The following is a 12499-nucleotide window of genomic DNA, read 5'->3' as shown; positions in this document are numbered from 1 at the left end:
AAGGTGCTTGACAATAAAAAATGTCACAAAGTTAAAAGCTATTGTCTTTCTAGAAAATCGAGGCGGATCTGATCTCGTGGCTGGTTTTAAGCGAGAAGTCCAGATTTTTATTTTCTGAGGGGCAGGTTCCTGGCTAGCAGATATTGCTTGATTCGGAAAGATCGTCAAGGAATTCAAAAGGCAATCACTGAGCCTGCTAATCATATATACCCTACCTGGGTAGTCATGGAACTATTGCTCAGGAACATTATTTTTAGATCGAATCAGCATTGATCTCTTACATCATTCTGTTAATCGTTAATTTTATGTACCTTATCTGGAATTAAAGCGTGGTGCGTATATTCGTGCTAATCAGGGGAAGCCAGTTTCGATCATTTGAAAGAATTTCTTGCTCCTTGGAAACGAGCCAATCACCGTCAGATCAAGAACCAGCTCCTCTACCTCAGACAATGCTTCAGGAAGACCCTCTCCTTCCCAAACTTCCACAAAGAATACGTACCTCCAAGGACTCACAATTGAGGGTCTCGTAGTTATAGATTGCAAGTTGAGATTGAATTTTTTGAAGACTTGCAGTATGTTACACAAGCTTCCAAAATTATCGTTATCCTTGATAATAAAGGTTAAAAGAGTCATGCGCTTGTCTGATACCGGATTAGAGTCAAAAGAAAGGCGTAAGTCTGGTAATGGTTTTTTGCCTAGCACCAGGAACCTTGTAGTATTCCCTTTGAAATCTTCGATTTGAGAAACCTTGACTGGAACTCCATGAATCTCACTGGCAGTCAATGATGCCATGGCAGCTGTTGTTTCTCTTTCTTCATCCGTCTGTAGAGAAGCAACAATTTCAACTGCTTTCGAAGTCGAGGATGTGTCAATCTTCTGTACTTTGATATTATTATCCAACTCATGCTTGTGTAGAAATTTATTACACTGTGACCACACTTGAGGATGCGAATATATAGTTTTGATCTTTGATATGTCTGAAGCAAAAGTTATGAAATTGTGGTGTATAGCAACAAATTGCTCGCCAATTACTTGAAAGTCGGGGATTTTGACAGAAGACGCTTGAGAACTGCCACTTTGTTCCAATTCCCTCAGCTTGAGCCTCAACTGATCTTCTTTGATAAACCAATCACGGAATAGGTCATAACTCAGAACAACTTGACCATTGGATGAATTCTCAAATGGAATTATGCTGTAGTCACATTCATCTTTCGAGATTGCTTTGAAACATGAATTAATTGATGGCTGTGGAAGATAATTTACTGATGCGTCATCTGATAGAGCATAAGGCTCGAATTGTTGCCGTGCAGCCTGCTCAGTTAGCCCTTACATGACAAGCTTTCAATGTACTTACTTGATGTGAGTATGTCCCAGGGGGTCCCAAATATGCTACCTTAATTGAAGTCATGCTCACTCATCGATTGACTTCGCTCATATACTAATTGGTTAAAAAAATTATTTTATCACAGCAATGGAATCCGGTTACTTTGGTACAAAAATTAATTTTCCATCCTTTCGGCTAGCTCTATCAGTTCTTCCATGCTGAATGCAGGATCCCCGGAGTTGAACTTTCTCAGCAATTCCAATCTCTTCTGGTTGCTTTCGGAAGTTGTCTCGGCGAGCCCACCGTAGAATCTTTGCACATTTAGCAAAAGTAACTGAGCTTCTTGTAAAGTAACAGAAGCGTCTTTCTCGACTTGTCCGTTCATCATAACAATTCCCTTATCCTCTTTCAGCTCCTGGTGAAACATCACCGTGGTGTGAGGTCTAGCGTACTCCTGATGTAATTTGTACTCAGCTAGAGACGTGATCAAGACATGCGTGGTATCAGGTCCAACAAAGTTCCATTGAACGAAATGAATTTCTACCGGATTCCCCTTGTCTTCGCTTTCAGCCTGGGCATCTTCGCGGGGCAACGGGAGGACAAATGTTGGATTTTTGATGGCATTGTTAAATAGTCTGTCGAAGGTGCTGGTTGGAACAACAGCACTCAGGGTATTTTCACCTTTCTGGAATCTCATTCTCCAAAGAAACTCAATTTCGTTGGCTTTGAGACCCTTTATCTTCTCCAGATCCAAGTATGAATTTAAAGTTTTATATGGGTCTTTTGGAGTTGATGGGTCTATGGGGGACCTTTCCTTGACGGTTTTTCGCACTTTGTTTTGCTGTGCTTTTTCAAATGCCTCCAGTTCCTTAAGCGGGTCTATTTTATTCATCTCAAGCTTTTTCTTCTCGATCTCGTCCTTCAATTTCTCTTTCAGCTGTTCTGCGTTCGCAGCACCGAGTTCTCTAGCCTTTCGATCCAGTTTCTCTTTATACCTGGCAGCCACATCTTTTTCAATAGCTTTGGAAGCGACAAACCGAACTGGTGTGACCCTCGCTGTACGAAAGAAGCACCTTGGTCTCAAAAACATGCCTCAAAAGAAAAATGAAAAATTACGATTTGGCACATTTCTTTGAAATTACTGAAGATTGATTATATACCCTATTAGCCCGTGGTCACAAGTTGCGCTTAATATCGCAGATTTATTCAAAACGTACGAGCTAGTTGACTTTTATGGCCTTTAATCCGTGGTCTGCGAGCCAATCCAGGCATACCAGCCTGCCGCCTAGAAATGCATCTCTCGATTCAGCGATAAACTTAGTGTTTTATTGCTTCTTTCAATAGCGCCAGTAGATTGAATGACACATTCAGATTCCAAAAATTTCCGTGATGGTGACAGAAGGCAACTCTCTTCAGCGCCAGAAGTGTATATGTCGACAAATTACGCCCCAGACGATCTTTCGGGCAGCTACAATCATCGTGCTCTGAATCCAAATTTGGCACCAAAGGTTGGTATCCCACCCAGTGAGATACACAATCCTTTCTTACAGAATACATCTGTGCATCAGGGAACGTTCTATATCATATTTCTCCCCATTGTAGCCGGGTTCGTGCTCGCTTTTTTGATCGGTTCTGCTTATCATAGGTTTCGAGCCAAAATCCAGGCCAAGGATGTGAACTCAACAGAGGATTCTTTTGACTCAAAGGGTACAGAGCCACTCGAAGATGGAGGCAGAATGCTTGGAATTTTGAGAGGCCGATCACACCGTACAGCAAACGAGATTATCAATCCTCGAGGCTTCAAATCGACCAATTCCAACACTGTGTTACCGGCCAACAATGAGAAATTTTACTATCAGCCTTTGACAGATAAGCAAGAGGTCAGAACCCTCCAATTGAGAAAACTAGAAAACTCGCCAGGAACTCTTTCATCTTTTTCACCTCCTCAGCGTCTCCCGCTGCCAAAGAATGCAATTAGCAGTGTTCTTTTGGATGAATTTATCGAAACTGGGGAGATGCCTTCCATTGTTGAGCCCTTGGGCTCGAATGATACCAAAAATCATATACCGGATCCGTATCTATGTTACCAAGGCTCTTCTCCATCAAATGTCTTTCGGACAAATCACAGCTACAATTGCAGCCCTAAGAAGCATTTACTCAGCTCAAAGAGTCCTTCAAGGAGTGAGAAGAGCTTGAGAAATAATCAGACTTAATATTTTGTTTCCTTTTCGTAATACAGTTCTCTTTACAAATTAATCAACTACACAATTAGAAGTGAAAACAACAAATCAGAAGCCTTTGACCTTCACATTATCACACAGCTTCTGCTTTCGTTGTCAGCGACGTTCGCGGCAGCGTTGGCCCCTTTTGGTTTTGCGGTAAGAGCGATACGTGCTGCTTCGGTGAACACCTCATTAACTCCACGATTTTTCATAGCAGAGCACTCCAAGTATCTCAGGGCACCAATTTCCTTCGCCACACCGACTCCCTCCTCATAAGAAACAAGCTTTTTGCCCGAGGGAGCATTATTAATCAACATATCATTCTGACCAATCTCTGGATCGTTACTTCTCAAGTCTGCTTTCAAACCAACGAGAATGAGCTTGACACCCTCGCAGTGTTCAAGAATCTCACCCACCCATTTGTTCTTCACGTTTTCAAGAGAATCATGCGAATCGATAGCAAAACACAGAATGATACAATGCGTGTCACTATACGATAAGGATCTCAAACGGTCAAACTCTTCCTGGCCAGCAGTATCCCATAACGATAACTGCAGCTGCTGTCCATCAATGAAGATGTCATGAATGTAGTTTTCGAACACGGTCGGCTCGTAAACTTGAGGAAAGTAACCTCTGGTGAAAACATTCAGGAGTGAGGTCTTACCACATGCACCATCTCCAAGAATGACTATTTTTCGCTGGACTGAATGTTAGAATCTGAGTGTCGGTTACTTACCAGGCTTGGGAGGGCTTCCACAAAGTGGCATTTGTAATATTCAACACTAGCGCGTCTTGGTGCCGATACAGTATTGAAAAGCTAGAAGGTTGGCTCTTAGTGTATGCACTGATGCAATATATTATGAGGAACCCCGGATTGTATCAGACTGTGTCCGTTTTGAGGTGCTGTTAATGTAAATAGAAAGTGAATTGAAGCACTTTTTTACAGACTCTAGAAATTTAGTGCGGTGTAGAGGTGCGATCAAACGGTTTTGCGAAACGAACATTTGGAGCGATAGTTACTAGCATGGTCTCCAAACAACAGCAGAATGCAAAAAATCAGAAAGGGAACAAATTGTCTCAAAATCCATTGTTAAGGGCTATCAATGGCTCCCGAGGCAATCAGCAGAAAGGTAAAGAGAGCCTTCTCATGAACTCACTATCGAACACCAAGAGAAACCTGCTTAAGAAGAATCCACTTGCGCAAGCTCTCAATCGAACTCAGAGAGGTAGTTTCTCTCGCCGAACAGCTCCTAAAAGGATTTCTACAAAGGCTAATGACAAGACTCTTTCCAAACGAATTGGACTCTCTCCAGCCCAAAAACGAAAGCTCGAAGAGGACAAGAAGCTTATAAACAGAATTCAGAAACTGAACAGTTCCAAATAATCGGTTACTGGCTTGTAAATAGTGAGTCACGGCCATAAAGGCCTCTCTTTTGTAACTTAATATCCTCAACTCGCTCGTGTAATGTCTAAGTCCTTTCAGCGGTGTAAGGATGCGATGTGACGACTCAATAAAACTGACCGAAAAAAATAATCATTTGCTAAGACTTCAAGAATGTTGACCGGCTTCTCTAAATTTGGTCAGTCTTTCCTTTTGGGTCCTCAAAGTAGATGCCTTTCATTGCTCAGCAGCTTGGGGCCAGCGCCAAACTCTCAACTCAATGAGAAGAGAGTTGGTAGAGGTCCGGGCTCAGGCTATGGAAAAACATCTGGACGAGGTCAAAAAGGCCAGAAAGCTAGAGGATCTGTGCCAAATTGGTTTGAAGGTGGACAAACTCCAGTTTATAAACTTTATCCTAAGAGAGGTTTTATTAGACACCAAAAGCTTGACTTACACGAAGTCCCATTAATTAAAATACAACAATTTCACGATTCAGGACGTTTGAAGTTGGCTCCTGGGGAGACACTTACGATGAGAAAGATGAGGGAAATAGGTCTGATTACTGGATCCTTAAAAGACGGGGTTGCTATTCTAGGCACGGGAGCTCCGGTGTACAAGCTCAATATAAACATAGAGTCGACCAAAGCTACGCAAACAGCGATCGAAGCTATCGAAAGCAACGGTGGAAAGTACACCTCGAGGTATTTTTCGAGATCTCTAGGTTACAAAGTTCATATGTCTCCTCAGCGCTTTATGCGTACGAAGGGTTACGTTCCCATGCAAGCGAAGCCAATCGCTAGACGCGATATTCTTTACTATACCAGTCCAGAAAAACGTGGATATCTAGCTGGCTCTGAATTTGCCCAAGTGGTGAAGGACGGAGCTACAAGGGCATCCACTGCAAGAAAAGAAGTTAAATCGCCATTGATGAAGCACTTGGAAGAGCTCTCGAAATCCGAAAGGAAAGATTATGGCGTCAATGCGTTCATCAACAATAGCATTGTAAAGTTCTCTGATTTGAAATTATAGATCAACACTCCTTTATTTGTATATATTGTACATGACATCCGTTCTAAAAACCCATTTTTCACCATCTAGTACTGTAGCAGCTTCATGGAGTAAACAATCGTCTCCATGTTTGTGGAATAACGCCATACCTTGTTGGGGCTTTATACTTATATGTCTTCTGCTCCTATCTGCTTGCTCATTATAGAATATTGTTTCGCCTCCTTTCAAACCCTTGTCGCTTAGATAGACTAGAACTGTCCACTTTGATTTTAGATTTCCAACCTCTACAGACTCATCATAGTGTTTGCCAAAGTACTGGCCCTTGGAGTACCTATAAAACCTTGAATCTGGATTGAAGGCCTCGGAACTTTCCATTTCTTGCACTATCCATTCCTCAACAGCACCTTGTCCAATCTTGAACTTTAGTATTTTTTGAAAGTAGTCATATATCAGCCCAGCGTTTACAGGGTCTCTTATGCAAGCGCGGTCATTGACCCGAGACGCGTAAAGTTTGGATTTAATCACAGGTGTAGTTTCAAGATCAAGACTTTCCTGTATGCTGCAAATTAGATCTTGACATTGTTTTGCGCTCCAGAAGTTGGATATTGTGAAAAGTTGTGCAGGAACAACACTCTCGAAGTGAGCCTTATAAAACTCCATCTTTTGCGACTGAAGCGACCGGATTGATGGAGGGAAACTAAAGATAGTTTTACCATGCGGTTCAGATGTTAAAGTCCTTTTCTTTCTAGCCATATATTATTAACAGAAAACGATACACAGCCTTTATCAACAAAGATTTTGCTCTACCAACCTCTGGCGTGATAATTCAAATTATCCTCCCAATCATCGTCTTTATCTTGATTGTATGCAAGATGTTCGTCATCAATGAATGGTGCGCTTTGGGTATCTGTAGTCAGCAACCTTAGCTTGTTACCCATTATACCGTTTGCAATAATGTTGTTCGACGGTTCACTCTCGGAACTGCTATTTTCATCTGCTGTGACAATTCCATTCATCAATGTAGCAGTAGAGGACTGGTTCGTGTGTATATAGTTGTGTAAGCGTGCATGACTAGAAAGCTCGCTCAAATTCGTGGATGATGCATGAATTAGTTTGTTTTCATTGTTGATAGATTCCACAAGGTTAGATGGAAGCTCTTTCGTCAACATTTCTCTTGTAGTGACAGCAGGCGACACCTTTGTAAGATACGAGCTGCCCCGATTTTCTAGACCGGGCCTGCTAGGATGATGGACCGGAGAGTCCCGATGAGAATGAGTTCGAGAATGAGTTCTAGAACGCGTTAGAGATCCTGGAATCTCAATTGACTTGACGCTGGAGGAGACACTAATAGCCTCTTCGAACTCTTTATCGTTGTCTTGCCCATCTGATCTACCCCTAGATGCCTGCCTACTTCTATCATCGAGCTGGGTTTTAGCTGTTGGTTTGGGCACCAGATGTGAGTGCGTAGAAGACTTCGTGTCCCTGACTCTAGACTGGCGATGTAAATTCATAGTTGGAAGGAACATGTGAGTGGATAGTGCGGTAGGGAGAAGGGTAGCAGCAGTAGGCGGCGCGTTGGACTCGTGGTGACGATCATAGTGTCCATTGTGTACTTCTGATGCGGTCGCATGGGGTCTCCTGTTGCTGGCCAAAAACGATGCCAGTGATATTGCAGACTTAGAAACAAGATGGGGGTTATTGCTCGAGTTATTCCGTGTCATTGTTGGGCGTTGGTGATCTGTTGGAGGCACCGGCGAGCTTGTGATATTTCGTTGTGCTAAAGATCTTGTCTTCTCGGTTGGAGAGGTAACCACGTCAGCTGAAGCGTTCACGTTAAAGGCAGAGGTTGATGCTCTTGACATTTCTGGGTGATCTACTGAACCAAGGGACGGCGAAACCACTAAACTTGGGCTTCTGGACTTTGGCCTGCTGTTTTCACGCGACTTTTCAGAGACTTCATTACCCATCTTGTCCAAAAATAGACCACTCAAAAGAGATCTCTTCATCTGTGGCCTTTCAGCTGGCTTTTGAATATTTGTCTTACTGAAATTCAATTGTTCTTCTTCTCCTTCATCGTCGTCATCCAAGTCAGAATCACCAGACATTGAAGACCAATCCGATCCATCTGATATCTCTTCGTCCGACGAAAACATGATATGTTGCTTTGTTACTGCCTGTTTTCCAGCTTTATTGTCAAATAGAGACATCTGGGACTTTTGGGTCTCTGACTGTGGTGAATGCAGAGCAGTGTTGGACTTGCTAGTGCCATAAAGAGCATGCTGCTGATTTAAGCGCTCCAAGCTTCTATCACGCTCTATATGCCGCGGTTTCGGTTTTTGCGCAGACTCAATTGGTGGTTTGCCGTCATTTACAGGATGATCGAATAAGCTCCTCACTTTTGGAGAGGGAGGCGATTTTGAAGAACCTCCCTCAGCTTCCGGGGAAGGTGTATTTTCTATGAAAAACATATGCCCACGCGAACGCCTGGCTTTGTCAGGCGTTTTGTGTATAAGGCTTTGCTGATGATGTAGATTCCTCTGGGTTAACTTTTTGGATTCATCCAAAGGTCGCTCATCTTCAGAATTCTGCCCGCTATCGGGGACATTAGTGGTAATTTCTTTCCTGCCTTGGTCAGTCTTCACTGAAGCCGCGCTCTTTGTTCTAGATGATTCTGAGGAGAGTGCTTGCTTCAAATGCTTTCTGGCCTTGGTGATAGGGTGCTCCACCTTTCCTGACGAGATCTGTATTAACGCAGAGAAATCATTTCTGTTGAAATCGTTTTTGAGCAAGATGTTGCGATTCACTACGCGCCAGCTGATGTTTTCTAGTCGTTTTCCATTTTTGATCACGTCGCTTGATTTTATTAGGGTTGTCCAGAGGGTCAACACATTGCCAAAGTCTAGTTGTGCTTGGCTTTGGCTATGCTGTAATGCTTGGACAGTAAGCTGTGATAGCTCCAGGAACGGAGGAGATCTCTTTCGATCTAGCGATTCCATGGTGCCATTAAGGAAGAAAATTCTTTTTGTTACACTAGTCTAGGACGCAAAAATATTCACCGGATGAATTCGTGATGCTGAGCCAAACGTTTTCCCCGGGAAGCGTGACCAAAATTTAGGGCTGTAGATATTTGTTTGGGCAAGGTTTGTTCACAGCAACTTTCAAAGTGCATCTACGCCTTTTACAATTGTTACCGCCTACTCAAGACCACCATTTGCCCATATATGAATTTAACCGGTTATAATGGTCATCCAACCAAAAATTTAATGGCTGTGCAGGGTGAATGACCAACGGGTGAAAAACTGCAAAATAAATAGCTCCGAGTTTATACAATAAATATTTTTCCTATCTTCCCAATCTAGCCCCTGTATAGTTCTTCGATCAGTTTATTTTCGAGTAGGGTCAGCTTGACAATGCCTTGGACGTGATGCGGTAAGACCCTTCCATACCATATGACATCGCCATTGCGCTTAAAAATGAGTACATTTCCTGCGTAAACATGTCCTCCGATATGTGAGATCATTCCCAATTTAGTATTCTCAACGCCATGCAGTTTTAGAACCTTCTCAAATTCTTGTGCGATTAATGGAGCCAGTTCCCCGCATCTGATATCTCTTTTTAAATGACCACAGATCAACACCAGATCCTGATCTAGCTTTTGAGCTGGAAACTGGGCCCTGAAATCTTGCTGCATTTTTGCCACGAGCCGTGAGTCTTCCTGGTCAAGATTATCGGGTATTGTGCTGAGATATCCGATTAAAAATTCTTCCACCTTGTCTGGAGACACTTCCACCCTAAGACCATCCGGGTATATGCCAATCACTGTATTACCTTGCGTAACCGGTTGCTCCTGCAATGTCGTCATGCTGGTGAGCACTGGATGAAATGGGTCCAGCACTTTCCGTTTGTGAGCTTGGATTTCCGATATGATTGTCCCCGGGGAAGTCTCAAATCTGCTGGGCCAGTTTTTGTAATCAGGATCACCAGACATCACAATCAAGTGTTTCCAAGGATTTGATTTTGTATTGGCTATGGGTTTTGTATGATCCAGCTGCTTGTTCTTTGGAAAGGTTGGTATTTTACAATATGTACATCCTGTATCGATTTCTGGTTCAGGACACGTAGGAACTCGTTCCAGAGGCCTTTTTAGGGAGTAAAACCGTCTTGGTACACAAACCTGTCTCAACATCTTGACGATGCACTCTACTAATCACTAAGCGTCTTCGAGATCGACTTTTATTTTTCAAGAATCTAAAAGCCGAGTTACGTAATCTCAATTCACCGAGGATCATTATATGGCTTTGGCCACAGCATCTTTCGAAACATCGTGGTAGATATCGAATCTGCGCTGCAGGGTAATTGGAATGTTTTTTCTGGCCTCGTCAAGAACTTCCGGTTTAAGTTCGCAGTAGACAATTTCTTCGCCATGTCCCGCTTCCACGAGAACGTCCCCATTTGGATCAACCACCATGGAGTGTCCATAAGCTTGGTACCCACCACCTTCAACGTTTCTTGCAGGAGAACACATCAAAATGTATACTTGGTTATCAATAGCTCTAGCGACCGCAAACTTTGTCCAAAACTTAGGACCCGTGACTGTATTGAAAGCTCCTGGGTAGCACATAATTCCAGCACCTTGTCTCGCTGCAATCATTGCCAGCTCTGGAAACCTGATGTCATAGCATATTCCGAGACCAATTTTACACAAGTTGTCCAATTGGAAAACAGTGGCTTTGTCTCCTGGTGCTAAGGATATAGACTCTTTGAAAGTTATTTTGCCAGGAATGTCTATGTCGAACAAGTGAGCCTTTCTGTGCTTCGCAACAATCTCTCCCCTCTTATCAAAAGTGAGAGAGGTGTTGTAGATTTTGTTATCGGAGCCTAGTTCAGGGAATGATCCTCCTATGATATTGACATTATACTCTCTGGCAAGGTCAGATAGAAACTTAGTTGTTTCCCCTGATGGTATTGGTTCGGAATAATTCTTGAATTGATCAACAGCATATGGAGAATTGAAGCACTCTGGCAAAACCAGTAAGTCAAGAGCTGGCTCTTTCGCAAGAGCCTTTGCCGCAAATTCCCTCACTTTCTGTAAGTTGGCCTGTTTGTCGGAGCCGGTATAGAATTGAAGTAGCGCGACCTTAATATTTCTGTTAATGATAGACATACTGTTCTTGATTGACATTAACTGGGAAACAATTCCTTTATCTAAATGAGTTTTGATTTCGAGTCGGGCATGGAAGTTTTGGCAAATTGCCTATTTCGAACAAGTCACGTGCAGAGGTGTGACTTTTCGCGGACAGACCTTGCGTTCGCCATACTGACGGAAATTTACGTACCATCCTACAATGATAGTTTGTGGGTGAACCACTCTATTCCTTCAAAGGTTTAGATAAAGGTTGGAATTTCGTTCCAGGTCCAAGGATCATTGAATCTCAGATCCTGGTTCAAGGAGCTGATTTGCTTGATCTCTTCCTCAGACAGATTGAAGTCATTGACCTTCAGGTTTTGGACCAGTCTCTCCTTTTGGTTGGACTTTGGAATGACCAAGATGTCTCTTTGGGTAGCCCATCTCAGGAGGACCTGAGCAGGGGTGACCTTGTGAGCAGAAGCAATGCTGTTGATCAGATCGTGCTTGAGCAAAGAAACAGTGTTCTTGGCCTTAGCATGGTCTAGCTCCACAAAGGACTGTGGTCCAAATGAAGAGTAGGCAACAACAGCAATGTCCTGAGCCTGAACGTACTTGATCAATTTCTCTTGAGTGAGGTAAGGATGGTGCTCAATCTGAAGCAATTGAGGCTTAATCTTGCAACCTCTCAGCAGGTCCTGGATCAAAGCACCTGAGAAGTTGGAGATACCAATTGACTTGACAAGCCCCTCCTCAACAAGTTCTTCCATTGCCCTCCAAGTCACGGCAAGCGGAACGTCCTCGAACTCCCAACCATTAGGGCCACAGTAAAACCCTGGTGGGTATTTCTCCTCGAATGGGACAAATTTTTGAGCAATTGGGAAGTGGATGTAGTAAATATCCAAATAATCCAATTTTAGGTCGTCAAGAACTCTTCTAATTGCCTTCTTCACATTCTCCGGCTTGTGATAATTGTTCCATAGCTTGGAAACAATAACCAGCTCCTCTCTCTTGACCAAACCATCTTCAATGGCCTTGGCAATTCCCTGGCCAATTTGCTTTTCATTACCATAGTCCATTGCGCCATCAAACAGACGGTAACCAACTTTAATTGCCTCGTAAATCTGCTCAGCACAGATTGACTTTTCGACTTTCCAGCAGCCGAACCCAACTAGTGGGATTTCAATGCCATTATTCAACTTAATTGTCTTGGAAGCCATCTCTCCTAAAAAGTGAAAAAAGTTAAAAACTAATTTTAGGCAAGGGTGCTTTTTTCTAGGAAATTCCCTCACAAATTTATAGGTTTGCTGTTTCAGCTCAATATTACGTACCCCACCACTGCCTTCATTCGCAGCGATTTCGGGGAAATCGGTGTGAGGTGTGCAGCCACTAAAAAATAATACAAGATTTTTGCTAATCTGCGTGTGCATATTCTCATG

At 43.0% G+C, this 12499-nt stretch overlaps 10 protein-coding genes across 10 annotated transcripts; 3 read left to right on the top strand and 7 right to left on the bottom strand.

The window, feature by feature from the left end:
* Window positions 1-268: 268 nt before the first annotated feature.
* On the bottom strand, window positions 269-1408 carry OGAPODRAFT_75269 (uncharacterized protein; the record flags this gene model as incomplete). The annotated part of the gene is made up of 2 exons (XM_018355995.1): window positions 269-1245; window positions 1355-1408. 2 exons carry the CDS (start codon window positions 1406-1408, stop codon window positions 352-354), a joined length of 948 nt encoding a protein of 315 aa, XP_018212130.1. The 3' UTR covers window positions 269-351.
* Window positions 1409-1499: 91 nt separating this feature from the next.
* OGAPODRAFT_15628 (uncharacterized protein) lies at window positions 1500-2414 on the bottom strand (the record flags this gene model as incomplete). Its single annotated transcript, XM_018353859.1, has 1 exon — window positions 1500-2414. The coding sequence occupies one exon, from the start codon at window positions 2412-2414 to the stop codon at window positions 1500-1502; it is 915 nt and encodes a 304-aa protein (XP_018212129.1).
* Window positions 2415-2591: 177 nt separating this feature from the next.
* OGAPODRAFT_15627 (uncharacterized protein) lies at window positions 2592-3266 on the top strand (the record flags this gene model as incomplete). The annotated part of the gene is made up of 1 exon (XM_018353858.1): window positions 2592-3266. A coding segment is annotated over exon 1 (268 nt), but the record flags the coding sequence as incomplete, so codon positions are not given.
* A 254-nt stretch (window positions 3267-3520) lies between these two features.
* Window positions 3521-4439, bottom strand: OGAPODRAFT_15626 (uncharacterized protein). The gene is made up of 2 exons (XM_018353857.1): window positions 4283-4439; window positions 3521-4249 (listed from the first exon to the last, which is right to left on the bottom strand). Exons 1-2 carry the CDS (start codon window positions 4311-4313, stop codon window positions 3630-3632), a joined length of 651 nt encoding a protein of 216 aa, XP_018212127.1. The 5' UTR covers window positions 4314-4439; the 3' UTR covers window positions 3521-3629.
* Window positions 4440-4570: 131 nt separating this feature from the next.
* On the top strand, window positions 4571-4930 carry OGAPODRAFT_11681 (uncharacterized protein; the record flags this gene model as incomplete). The annotated part of the gene is made up of 1 exon (XM_018353292.1): window positions 4571-4930. The coding sequence occupies one exon, from the start codon at window positions 4571-4573 to the stop codon at window positions 4928-4930; it is 360 nt and encodes a 119-aa protein (XP_018212126.1).
* Window positions 4931-5155: 225 nt separating this feature from the next.
* OGAPODRAFT_42159 (uncharacterized protein) lies at window positions 5156-5773 on the top strand (the record flags this gene model as incomplete). Its single annotated transcript, XM_018355434.1, has 1 exon — window positions 5156-5773. A coding segment is annotated over one exon (618 nt), but the record flags the coding sequence as incomplete, so codon positions are not given.
* OGAPODRAFT_15625 (uncharacterized protein) lies at window positions 5223-9205 on the bottom strand. The gene has a single exon (XM_018353856.1). It carries the CDS (start codon window positions 8929-8931, stop codon window positions 6739-6741), a length of 2193 nt encoding a protein of 730 aa, XP_018212124.1. The 5' UTR covers window positions 8932-9205; the 3' UTR covers window positions 5223-6738.
* Window positions 9206-9290: 85 nt separating this feature from the next.
* OGAPODRAFT_92602 (uncharacterized protein) lies at window positions 9291-11048 on the bottom strand (the record flags this gene model as incomplete). Its single annotated transcript, XM_018357190.1, has 1 exon — window positions 9291-11048. Exon 1 carries the CDS (start codon window positions 10119-10121, stop codon window positions 9291-9293), a length of 831 nt encoding a protein of 276 aa, XP_018212123.1. The 5' UTR covers window positions 10122-11048.
* OGAPODRAFT_75262 (uncharacterized protein) lies at window positions 9305-11099 on the bottom strand (the record flags this gene model as incomplete). The annotated part of the gene is made up of 1 exon (XM_018355994.1): window positions 9305-11099. The coding sequence occupies one exon, from the start codon at window positions 11097-11099 to the stop codon at window positions 10224-10226; it is 876 nt and encodes a 291-aa protein (XP_018212122.1). The 3' UTR covers window positions 9305-10223.
* A 192-nt stretch (window positions 11100-11291) lies between these two features.
* OGAPODRAFT_15624 (uncharacterized protein) lies at window positions 11292-12291 on the bottom strand. The gene has a single exon (XM_018353855.1). It carries the CDS (start codon window positions 12278-12280, stop codon window positions 11321-11323), a length of 960 nt encoding a protein of 319 aa, XP_018212121.1. The 5' UTR covers window positions 12281-12291; the 3' UTR covers window positions 11292-11320.
* Between the last annotated feature and the right edge of the window lie 208 nt (window positions 12292-12499).

This window comes from Ogataea polymorpha (assembly GCF_001664045.1).
Source record: "Ogataea polymorpha strain NCYC 495 leu1.1 chromosome Unknown OGAPOscaffold_2, whole genome shotgun sequence".
In the NCBI taxonomy this organism is placed as follows: Eukaryota; Fungi; Ascomycota; class Pichiomycetes; order Pichiales; family Pichiaceae; genus Ogataea; species Ogataea polymorpha.
The sequence above is the reverse complement of the archived record's forward strand: the minus strand, read 5'-3'. Positions and strand labels throughout refer to the sequence as shown.

What these genes read in the sequence shown, in the direction of transcription:
- OGAPODRAFT_15626 (XM_018353857.1), bottom strand. Translation starts at nt 4,313, where the DNA reads ATGCCACTTTGTGGAAGCCCTCCCAAGCCTG. An exon ending in TGGAAGCCCTCCCAAGCCTG is followed by an intron (nt 4,250 to 4,282) that starts GTAAGTAACCGA and finishes TCTAACATTCAG; the next exon opens with TCCAGCGAAAAATAGTCATT.
- OGAPODRAFT_15625 (XM_018353856.1), bottom strand. Translation starts at nt 8,931, where the DNA reads ATGGAATCGCTAGATCGAAAGAGATCTCCTCCGTTCCTGGAGCTATCA.
- OGAPODRAFT_15624 (XM_018353855.1), bottom strand. Translation starts at nt 12,280, where the DNA reads ATGGCTTCCAAGACAATTAAGTTGAATAATGGCATTGAAATCCCACTA.